At 41.0% G+C, this 12904-nt stretch overlaps 1 protein-coding gene across 1 annotated transcript in view; it reads right to left on the reverse strand.

The window, feature by feature from the left end:
- Window positions 1-4766: 4766 nt before the first annotated feature.
- The window catches only part of asphd1 (aspartate beta-hydroxylase domain containing 1), a 65286-nt gene continuing 57148 nt past the window's right edge, over window positions 4767-12904 (reverse strand). The window contains exon 6 of the mRNA XM_021624315.3: window positions 4767-8952. Coding sequence (XP_021479990.1) covers window positions 8843-8952 — 110 coding nt within the window. The 3' untranslated portion in view covers window positions 4767-8842. The remainder of the gene's footprint in view (window positions 8953-12904) is intronic.

Genomic DNA, 12904 nt, shown 5'->3' on the forward strand with positions numbered 1-12904 from the left:
GTCTGAGATATCACTGAGGTATCCCACACTGGTCGTAAAAGAAGTCCAGTGGACTTTCCACCTCCAAAAACAAATGGTAACAATAATCATTCCTTGCCATGTGTAGTCTCAACTACAATACAACTAGAAAAATGCTCTAATCATGTGTTCTGATATCCGGTAGGGTAACATTTCAGAATAAAATCGGTAGGATAGCTGGTCCCCTTGGGTACCAGTACCAATGTCAGAAACAATCAGTAAGAAGGTTAGAGACCTAACAATTCGAATTGCTATTGATAACAGTGACAGAGGAGGTAGTAGTCACTCAGATTGCCACACATGGAAGGGAATCTCCAAAACACTCTTCTGAGGGTTAACACACATGCCACTAAAAAATATAACCCTCCATTCAGGAGGAAAGTTATTATTAGTCATGAACCATGATCACACCGCGTACGACTGGTTCGGTGCTTAAAGAGTAATTCCGTCGTGAGGTTAGCTCCTCCGTTGATAACATAGTTATGAAATAGACTCCTTCATACCTATCACCACAACAATGGTGTAAGAGACATTGACTTGTAGTAAAAACACAACAGGTCCCCCTTGGCGAATGGTTTGAGGTCAGCACCGATTCTTACTGACATACGGTCATTGACATGGAAGTGATCTGATGACATCAGACTTATTGTGAACAGGTTGCAGTCTACCAGGATACTTGTTTTTTTCCCCCTTGGCACGTGCGCTTGTGTAAGCATAAACACACATGTACAACGGAACATTTAAGGACTCGGATCACATAAGAGTCCGAGCAAAATACCAGCTTTGGTAAAGTTTCAAATGTATCCTGACGCCCCTGACTCTACAGCTACATTAATCACATATTTTTTCCTAGAGGTCCATAGGTCATCCCTGTAGACTGTCCGAAGCTAGTGTCTTACAGCTGTAGACTTATCATGTAGTTATCAACTTAGGATAGTGCCCCAAGCAACACACCGCTAAGTAGGATCGCCCTAGATATGACATTAGACAAATGCCATGATAGAGTCATTTAGCCAAGACCATGGATGTATACCGAATAGTCCAATTAGATGATTAAGGTGTGCTAACTATAATTTGTATACATTTTTGTTTGTGTTTTATTCTCCATTTTATTTTATTTTTCTTTGACACTTCGGAAGTGATAGAGCCACAATCAAGTTCCCCATACAACCACCAGTTAGTGCCACAACGTTGCTCATTTGGGGAAGAAATGTAATGATGTATTTTGTGAATGTTGTGCGTTATTAACGTCTGTCTAGGTTACTGCCTAGATCCACTGGTGCGGAACGACTACTGGCCATTATTGTGGTAGGCTACAGCTTGCAGAAATCCTACAAGGGTAAACCACCAGAGGGGACTACTACGATGATCCACAAACCAGGACATCCCGTGGTCATTTTTATGGTGGGTTGCAACTTGCAGAATCCTTCCCAGACTGAACCCACCAGAGGGGAGCTGTCATGACTGTCCTGGGAGGATCCGGATGAGTCAGATCAGCTTGGCAATGGATAAGTGTAACCAGACCTTCTCTCATCCACAGAAGAGAGGATGAGGGAGCTGCTACCGGGTTGACTGCTCGCACCCTGTTTTCAATTAAAAGAGAGGAGACCTAGGGTCTCCCTCTCCAGTATTAACCAAAGGAATGTCCTTTGTTAACAGCCTTTTCCCGCTGAAACTCTAAAATGTTCAAAAGTGAATACAGGAACAATATTTCTACCATAACAATGTGGGGAATGGTCAGCAGTGAGCTATAGAAAACAAATGTTATTAATGTCATTAAACATTTTATAAAGGAAATACTATAACTTGAAAAGTATATACACTACATGTACGAAGTCTCCAGTAGTATATGTTAAGATAGGAATGTGATTTTAGGAGCCATAAGAGAATTTCTCTCCTATAAACTTTGCATAGTAAGTAGCCACGCCCCAAGTGAGGTCAGAGAGCATGTCAGCCTGACGGAACCATCTCTGTCGACCAGAGTGCATAAAAGTATTGGTAAAGAAATTAACATTGAACCAGAAAGGTGTGAAGTGGTAGCTACAAGTTTGAAATGGTTGGAACTTTGAACCTCAACATGAGGTGAAGAAAATTAACTCATCTCCCAGATTAGGAAAGTCGGGGAGCTGCAGCCCATGTCTAAAGTGGTTTGAATTCTAAATATCAACACGAGGAAGAGGCAAGAAACTCCCATCTCAGACAATCACTGGTACAGAGAGAAAGAGACACTTATCGTTGATACATTTTAGAAACTACTCTCATAGTAATCATATACTTTGCACACGAACCGCCGCTAGTTTCTCTCCCTCTCCATGTCATTGTGTAAAAAGCCACCATGTTGTGTTAGTTCGCTAGGGGCCATTTCCTAATGTATTAAGTGTGTATGTTTATTCTGTGTTATCATTTAGTTAGCTTGTAAATAAATAATTAAACCAATTTGTATGGTACTGAATCATAAGTAAGGCTGGGTTTTTTTTTCAGATCCAAGGAGGTTATGACTGTTCAGAATGATGATAAGATAAGAGGTTATGATTGGTACGTTGACTGTTTTATGGATGTGATAGATAAAGACCTTTAGAGTTTAATTCAAAACTCTTTAAACAACCACTCTCGTAGTGTCCCAAATTCCAAACGAGTTCAATTGTTACATGATTAATTTAAATTGCGTAACAATTAAACACAGTTAGTTGATTAGATAAATAACAGTCCTCAGATTAATGAAAGTAAAGTCACGACACCGCCCTAACAATGGGAGTTGTTGTCCTAAAGGCAGGAAGGCTTATTCTGGACAGCCCTTTCTCACGTCGCTTCTTCCTCTCTGCCTGAATCCTTCTTGCAACCAAAGTCTTTCAAGCCATGTTCACCTGTCGTGGAAATTCTTACACAGGGACACTCGAAGCGCGCTGAAAAGGTATCCAATCAACTCAATGCATCATAGTTTGCATGTCAATCAGGAGCAGTCCCAGCAGACAAGTTATATTTGCATGATTTAGCATAATTTATTAATAATGACCATTTTGTCTCATTCATGTGACCGACCAATACGGTTTCATAATGTGAGAGACCAACACCTCACAAGGCTTCTTTCTCTCTAAGCTGAGACCTTGAAACAGATATTTTGTTTGTTCTCAAAACACAGTCGTTCGTTCTCAAAACACGGTCTGGGTCTCCTGCCAAATTGCAGCTACTGATAGGTGATTTGTACAGTCAGATACTTGCATGAACACAGAAATTGGTTATTAGAACAACACATGAATAGAACATAGAAATTAGTTATAAGAAAAGCACAATCATTAAAATTCCCATTACACACCCTCGGGTCGTTATTGTCATCAGAACAACTTCGTCCTTTTTTAACAGACTAAGAGTGATTTATCTATTTGACAATCAATTGAATACACTAGAAATAAACTATTTCCTCATTTACCACGGCAAATCAACTGTGGCAATTCACCCGACACTGTAGGAATAGAAACTAATGTTGGTGTAGCCTACTTATGTTATTTGTTTCCTATTTATGTTATCCAAAAGTGTCTGGTATGATTATTTCTTATCAAGATCGGGGGTAAAATATCCCTGGACTGTCCATATTTGAAATTTGTAACTAAATCAAGTCAAATCGGGGGCATTGAGTTATCTGTACCAGAAGGGCGTGGGCCAGAATCAAACCCAAGTGGGCCAGAATCAAACCCACGTAGACACGCTAAGTCTATATGTGCGCTGAAGGCAGCGGCCTTAACAACTAAACCAGGGTTTCTCAAACTCGGGCCTGGGGCCTCCCCTCGGTGCACATTTTGGTTTCTGCCCTAGCACAAATAACCAACTCATCATCAAGCTTTGATTATTTGAATCAGCTGTGCAGTGCTAGGGCAAAACTAAAATGTGCACCCAAGGGAGGCCCCAGGCCGAGTTTGGGACACCCTGTACTCGACCACCCCAGGCCACGATTGAACTCAATTTTGACAGTTCCTTCGTAACCTTAGGATACACTCCACACTTGTATGCCATTGCCTAGAGGAGACCAATATCTATCTGGTGTTATTAAGCTATATAAAATAATGGTTGTTGATCTGTATGGCTACATTTCAGATAAAGTTTTTTACATTTGAATGCTGCAGTAATAAGACATAGATAGGCCTTGCGTTTGAGCGAGCGAGAGAGAATGTTATTGACAGCAGATCCCAATGACTTGACTGCCACTGCATGGAGAGAAAGAGAACTGCTCATGTTCAAGGAATACCAAGGCTCATTTGAATTCCCTGATGCAACAGGACATTTCTCTGTGACAAGAGTGAAGATTAAGATCTGACATCTGTAGTGTTGTTTTGACTCAAAAAATATTAACACCATGACCAGAGTAGTTTTAACACAAAATGGGGGTGGGACCATATAAATCCCAAAATAGTGTTACATTTGACTTCATAGAAGTTAAATGAACTCTTGTGACATTACTATGCAGTAGCACCTCACATTAAATTCAAGATCCTCACTTGCCTACAGAGTAGCACAGGGAACTGTTCCTCCCTACCTCAACTAAATGGTCAAGTCCTACACTCCAGCACGAGCACTCCATTCTGCCACCTCTGGCCACTTGGAACCACCATCCCTGCGAGGGGCCAACTCCCACTCATCCAAATTTCAGTTCTTCTCTGTGCTGGCACCTCAGTGGTGGAACTAATGCACTGACTGTAAAATCACTTTGGATTAGACAGTCTTCTAAATGACTCAAATGTAATGTAAATATTGAATGAGAGGATATTTGGACACTTTTATTAGCTACATATTCACATACAGTGCAGAACATGCTTCATCAGTGCTATGATTTGTTCTTACAGACTATGCTTTTCAATTCCACATGATTGTGTATATACAGTACCAGTCAAAAGTTTGGGCACACCTACTCATTCCAGGGTTTTTCTTTATTTTACTATTTTCTACATTGTAGAATAGTGAATACATCAAAACTATGAAATAACACATATGGAATCATGTAGTAACCAAAAGTGTTAAACAAACCAAAATATATTTTAGATTCTTCAAAGTTGCCACCCTTGCCTTGATGACAGATTTGCCCACTCTTGGCATTATCTCAACCAGCTTTATGAGGTTGTCACCTGGAATGTATTTGAATTAACAGGTGTGCCTTGTTAAAAGTTCATTTATGGAATTTCTTTCCTTCTTAATGCATTGAGCCAATCAGTTGTGTTGTGAGAAGGTAGGGATGGTATACAGAAGATAGCCCTATTTAGTAAAAGACCAAGACCATATTATGGCAAGAATAGCTCAAATAACCAAGGAGAAATGACAGTCCATTGTTACTTTAAGACATGATGGTCAGTCAAAACCTGGAACATTTCAAGAACTTCGAATGTTTCTTCAAGTGCAGTCGCAAAAACCATCAAGAGCTATGATGAAACTGTCTCTCACGAGACCGCCACAGGAAGTTACCTGAGGATAAGTACATTATAGTTACCAGCCTCAGAAATTGCAGCCCAAATAAATGCTTCACAGAGTTCAAGTAACAGACACATCAACATCAACTGTTCAGAGACGATTGCGTGAATCAGGCCTTCATGGTCGAATTGCTGCAAAGAAACCACTACTGAAGGACACCATTAAGAATAAGAGACCTGCTTTGGCAAAGAAACCGGAGCAATGGACATTAGACTGGTGGAAATCTGCCCTTTGATCTGATGAGTTCAAATTTGTGATTTTTGGATCCAACTGTCGTATCTTTGTGAGATGCAGAGTCAGTGGACCGATAATAGTCACATATGTGGTTCCCACCGTGAAGCATGGCGGAGGAGGTGTGATGGTGCTTTGCTGGTGACACTGTCAGTGATATATTTAGAATTCAAGGCACACTTAACCAGCATGGCTACCACAGCATTCTGCAGCAATACGCCATCCCATCTGGTTTGTACTTAGTGGGACAATCATTTGTTTTTCAATGGGACAATGACCCAACACACCTCCAGGCTGTGTACGGGCTATTTTACCACAAATGAGAGTGATGGAGTTCTGCATAAGATGACTTGGCCTCCACAATCATCCGAACCTGAACCCAATTGAGACGATTTGGGATGAGTTGGACCACAGAGTGAAGGAAAAGCAGCCAACATGTGCTCAGCATATGTGGGAACTTGTTCAAGGCTCTTGGATAAACATTCCAGGTGAAGATGGCAGAAAGAATGCCAGAGTGTGCAAAGCTGTCAAGGCAAAGGGTGGCTACTTTGAAAAATCTAAAAAATCTATTATGATTTGTTTAACACTTTTTAGTTACTACCCGATTCCATATGTGTTATTTAAACGTTTGTCTTCACTATTATTCTACAATGTAGAAAATAGTAAAAATTAAGAAAAACCCTTGAGTGTCCAAAAACTTGACTGGTACTGTATATATATAAACTCAGCAAAAAAATAAATGTCCCTTTTTCAGGACCCTGTCTTTCAAAGATAATTAGAAAAAATCCAAATAACTTCACAGATCTTCATTGCAAAGGGTTTAAACACTGTTTTCCATGCTTGTTCAATGAACCATAAACAATTAATGAACATGCGACTGTGGAACGGTCGTTAAGACACTAACAGCTTACAGACGGTAGGCAATTAAGGTCACAGTTATGAAAACTTAGGACACTAAAGTGGCCTTTCTACTGACTCTGAAAAACACCAAAAGAAAGATGTCCCTGCTCATCTGCGTGAACGTGCCTTGGGCATGCTGCAAGGAGGCATGAGGACTGCAGATGTGGCCAGGGCAATAAATTGCAATGTCCGTAATGTGAGGTGCCTAAGTCAGCGCTACAGGGAGACAGGGCGGACAGCTGATCGTCCTCGCAGTGGCAGACCATGTGTAACAACACCTGCACAGGATCGGTACATCCGATCATCACACCTGCGGGACAGGAAGGCAACAACAACTGCCCGAGTTACACCAGGAAAGCACAATCTCTCCATCAGTGCTCAGACTGTCCTCAATAGGCTGAGAGAGGCTGGACTGAGGGCTTGTAGGCCTGTTGTAAGGTAGGTCCTCACCAGACATCACCGGAAACAGCGTTGCCTATGGGCACAAACCGACCGTCGCTGGACGAGACAGGACTGGCAAAAAGTGCTCTTCACTGACGAGTCGTAGTTTTGTCTCATCAGGGGGTGATGGTTGGATTCGCGTTTATTGTCGAAGGAATGTGCGTTACACCGAGGCCTGTACTCTGAGGCGGGATCGATTTGGAGATGGAGGGTCCGTCATGGTCTGGGGCGGTGTGTCACAGCATCATCGGACTGAGCTTGTTGTCATTGCAGGCAATCTCAACGCTGTGCGTTACAGGGAAGACATCCTCCTCCCTCATGTGGTACCCTTCCTGCAGGCTCATCCTGACATGACCCTCCAGCATGACAATGCCACCAGCCATACTGCTCATTCTGTGTGTGATTTCCTGCAAGACAGGAATGTCAGTGTTCTGCCAAGGCCAGCAAAGAGCCCGGATCTCAATCCCATTGAGCACGTCTGGGACCTGTTGGATCGGAGGGTGAGGGCTAGGGCCGTTCCCCCCAGAAATGTATGAACTTGCAGGTGCCTTGGTGGAAGAGTGGGGTAACATCTCACAGCAAGAACGGGCAAATCTGGTGCAGTCCACGAGGAGGAGATGCACTGCAGTACTTAATGCAGCTGGTGGATACACCAGATACTGACTGTTATTTTTGATTTTGCCCCCCCCCCCCCCCCCACCCAGCCACCTATGTTCATGGACACATTATTCAATTTCTGTTGTCACGTGTCTGTGGAACATGTTCAGTTTTTGACTCAGTTGTTGAATCTTGTTATGTTCATAGAAATAGCTACACATGTTAAGTTTGCTGGAAATAAACGCAGTTGACAATGAGAGGACGTTTCTTTTTTTGCTGAGTTTATATATATATATATATTTAAGCATGCTCACAAAAAATCTATTGAGTCAAACCAAATTAAATATCTAGATCACAGTATAATAACAAAACTGAATAGATAAAACAGTGGTTAATTGACTTTTTTCCCTCACAGTTTCTGCAGTTACTTATGAAAACCATGTGTTGAGCAAAAACTGTGATGATACAGTTCTACAAAATAATAAATATTTACTTGTTTTATTGGAGGATTCCTTTGCATCATGAGGTCACCTATCAAAAAGCTGTGATCAATCCGCAATGTCATTTGTATGTTTTGTTATTAAGACAGTGCAGTCCAAATGTGTGTGTGAGTGCACGTGTGCAGTTTAAAGCAGCAAAGACCAGTTCTGATCTTAAATGACTGTACGTTCATTCTGTTTCTACCCACTGGTCAAAACTGGTTGAATCAATGTTGTTTATATGTCATTCCAACCCCCAAAATGTTATGGCATGATGTTGAATCAACATGGATTTTAAAGAAGTCATCAACATAAGGAAATTGTAGTCTTTTTTTGACCCAACGTTTTACCGAAATCCAATGACATGGGGATTTATTTATTTATTTTCACAGTGAATTCAGCTTAGTTGACAACTCAACCAAATCCAGGCTTTATTACATCCGGCCGTGATAGGGAGTCGCCTGAGTTTGGCCGGGGTAGGCTGTCATTGTAAACAAGAATTTGTTCTTAACTGACTTTCCTAGTTAAATAAAGGTGGGTAAGCTCCCTTTGGCTATTTGGACTGTTTCAGTGGATTCACTGGTAACACACACAGTGATACTCGGACTGGATGAACATTGAGGTTGAAGAGCACAGCCCTCGAGACGAGGTTTGGGCACCTTTCCCTCATATCAAATAAGGGTGGAGCACAACTAGAACATGTGCACAGTGGAAGTTGTAGTTCATTGGTCAGGGCAGAAAATGTAGTCCAGGGCCTGTCTTTCTGCTGCAGCCACATTTGGATGCCAGAGGTCCACACTGAAAATCACCCGTGGCCCGTCCTCTGCCACCCCTTAACGAAAAACAAAAACAAGAAAACATTATAAATAAATAAGGCCGAGATTCAATCCAAGATGTGTTATAGAGCAGCACACTATACAGCCAACAATGCATCATTAAAATACATTTTCTCCGACATTCACAGAGATTGCATTCATGTTAAGAATGTTGTCTCAAAAATAAATTACCCTTAATTAAAAGTCTGTTATAGTGTGCTGCTCCGTAACTCAGTTCAGATTGAATGTCTGTCTTTGTACAGATAATGCACTTGTGATTATGGAGTTAGCTTCCAAAATTGAACAGAGTTGATGGGACTGTAACCAATGCTCACACACAGTTCGAATTCTCAGAACTGTTGTCTGCGAAACTACTGCTTACTACAGGACCATCTAGTGCTCTAAAAAGGCTAAGTTGTTTTATGGTTAGTTTTTTTCACGTTCAGAACGAGAAAGTGTTGGCTATATAGAAATAATGACACTCAAATTAAACATTATTAAATAACGGGGGTGTACAAAACATTAAGAACACCTGCTCTTTCCATGACAGACTGACCAGGTGAAAGCTATGATCCCTAATTGATGTCACCTCAAAGAAGGATTTTTAAGCTTGTGTCATTCAGAGGGCAAATGGGCAGGACACAAGATTTAAGAGCCTTTCAACGAGGTATAGCAGTAGGTGCACTGGTTTGAGTGTGTCAAGAACTGCAATGCTGCTGGGTTTTTCACACTCAACAGTTTCCCGTGTGTATCAAGAATGGTCCACCACCCAAAAGACATCCAGCCAACTTGACACAAGCATTAGTCAACATGGGCCAGTAACCCTGTGGAACGCTTTCGACACCTTGTAGAGTCCATGCCCTGATGAATTGAGGCTGATCTGAGGGCAAAATGGGGTGAAACTCAATATCAGGAAGGTGATGGGGTCAACTTTGGGGTCATGCTAGGGGCTGCACTCAATGATTGATGTTATTATTATAATTGATTAAGCTGATGTTGTATTAATAGAAGGGGAAGGGCTATAAGAACCCTCCCTCACTACATCTATAGGGTCCTGGACTACAGATAAGCAATATATATATTAATTATAAGGTTTAATATTGTTTCTAGTCCCTGCCTCTTATAAGAAACGGTCTGAGAGATGTGTGAGTTATTGCAGTCAAAACAGGGTGTCTGTGAGAAAGCGCCTCAAGGCTAAAAGAGATTTATAGACACAGAATCCTGCAAGGGAGTGAAAGAAATAAGAGACAAGTCAGACATACCACTATAAAGCAACTTGGAGAGTGGAAAAATACTGCTGAGCCCTTAGAAAACACTGGAACTATTGTTCTCTCCTGCAAGTTTGTAAAACTGTCTATGCATGGGTTTGGTCTCATGAGTAGAAGGTGTTGACGTAGGCAGTTACATCACTAGGGGTTGACTGCAAGCATATTAAAAGCAACTTGGACTTTTCCTATTTTTCAGAACTCAGAACTCCATCAGTTGTATGTTTGATGTTTGATCTTTGACTTCTGTCTACAGCTGTATTATGATTAAAATTGTTATGATTTATAAGTGCACATTTTGAGTATTCCCTATTTGTTAAGTAAATAACAGAGCCCAGAAAAGTGGAACCAACAAAGGTGTTCCTAATGTTTTGTACAGAGTGTACTGTATGTCACCCTAATCGAGGTGAAGATTACATCATACATTTCGTGCATGTTGGTAATGTCCGCAATAGAAGCCACTTGTGGATTTGGCAGCTCTAATGCAGTTACACCTCTGACACAGCCTAAATGAAAGCAATGCTCTTGATGGCTAACGCAGGTTCCCGCTGATCTGATTGAATCCTGGCCTAAGTTTATATCTTAAAAAATAAATAACGTACACCACTGGTCAAAGGTTTTACAACACCTACTCATTCAAGGGTTTTTCTTTATTTGTACTATTTTCTACATTGTAGAATAATAGTGAAGACAACAAAACTATGAAATAACACATATAGAATCACGTAGCAACCAAAAAAAAGTGTTAAATAAATCAAAATGTATTTTATATTTGAGATTCTTCAAATAGCCACCCTTTGCCTTGATGACAGCTTTTCACACTCTTGGCATTCTCTCAACCAGATTCATGAGGTAGTCACCTGGAATGCATTTACAAGTGTGCCTTCTCAAAAGTTAATTTGTGAAATGTCTTTCCTTCTTAATGCTTTTGAGCCTAACAGTTGTGTTGTGACAAGGTAGGGGGTATACAGAAGATAGCCTTATTTGGTAAAATACCAAGTACATTTTATGGCAAGAACAGCTCAAATAAGCAAAGAGAAACGACAGTCCATCATTACTTTAAGTCATGAAGGTCAGTCAATATGGAACATTTCAAGAACTTTAAAAGTTTCTTCAAGTGCAGTCGCAAAAACTATCAAGCGCTATGATGAAACTGGCTCTCATGAGGACTGCCATAGGAATGGCAGACCCAGCGTTACCTCTACTGCAGAGGACAAGTTCATTAGAGTAACCAGCCTCAGAAATTGCAGCCCAAATAAATGCTTCATAGAGTTCAAGTAACATCAAGGAGACTGTGTTCAGAGGAGACAGTGTGAATCAGGCCTTCATGGTCAAATTGCTGCAAGGAACCACTACTGAAGGACACCATTAAAAAGAAGAGACTTGCTTGTGCCAAGAAACACGAGCAATGGACATTAGACTGGTGGACATTTGTCCCTTGCTCTGGAGTCCAAATTTGAGATTTTTGGTTCCGACCGCCATGTCTTCATGAGACGAGGTGTGGGTGAACGGATGATTTCTGCATGGGTATTTCCGTGAAGCATGGAGGAGGAGGTGTTATGGTGTGGGGGTGCTTTGCTGGTGACAATCTGTGATATATTTAGAATTCAAGGCACACTTAACGAGCATGGCTACCACAGCATTCTGCAGCGATACGCCATCCCATCTGGTTTGTGCTTAGTGGGACTATCATTTGTTTTTCAACAGGACAATCACCCAACACACCTCCAGACTGTGTAAGGGCTATTTAACCAAGAAGGTGAGTGTAGGAGTGCTGCATACCTGGCCTACACAATCACCCGACGGCAACCCATTTGAGATGATTTGGGATGAGTTGGACAGCAGAATGAAGGAAAAGCAGCCAACGAGTGCTCAGCATATGTGTGAGCTCCTTCAAGACTGTTGGAAAAGCATTCCAGGTGAAGCTGGTTGAGATAATGCCAAGATTGTGCAAAGCTGTCAGCAAGGGTGGCTACTTTGAAGAATCTAAAATCTAAAATATATTTTGATTTGTTGAACACTTTTTGGTTACTACATGATTGTTATATATGTTATTATATGTTATTTCATCGTTTTCATGTCTTCACTATTATTCTTCAATGTTAGAAAATAATAAAAATAAATAAAAACCCTTGAATGAGCAGGTGTTCTAAAACTTTTGACCGGTAGTGTATGCCTAGCCATTTCTGAGAACCATAACCTCGAAAGCCATTGACCAATTTATGAAGGTTGATATTGCTAGTAATATAAATTGGAACTAGCAAAAAAGTTATATTTTTTCATATCTAAAAAGCTTATTAACTAGGATCTAGTATGAGAAGTCAAACAGAGCTACTGTAGAACGTAGAGTTAGTACTATAACTTCTGTTCCCAGGAGGAAGGAAAACGAGGTACAACATACTATGAGGAGTCACACTCTCGTGACTTCGGTTGAAGGATCTGAAGTCAAACTTGACAAGGCCAATGAAATCCACGTGAAATTCAATGTGACCTTTGAGCCACGGTCATCTTGTTTATGCACTCTGGGCATGCTTTAGTAGTATCCAACTTGCTAACTACCATCAGGTCTTATTAGCCTGGTACTCAGGGCTCTATTGTCCCTTTAACTACTCTGACATCAATACAGATGCAATCAAAAATCACATCAAACACTTTATCATAACAGTAGGCCTATTGTACTTTTTAAAACTCACCTCACTGTGAT

Source organism: Oncorhynchus mykiss, chromosome 12 (assembly GCF_057628025.1).
Source record: "Oncorhynchus mykiss isolate SJ-2025 chromosome 12, ASM5762802v1, whole genome shotgun sequence".
NCBI lineage: Eukaryota > Metazoa > Chordata > Actinopteri > Salmoniformes > Salmonidae > Oncorhynchus > Oncorhynchus mykiss.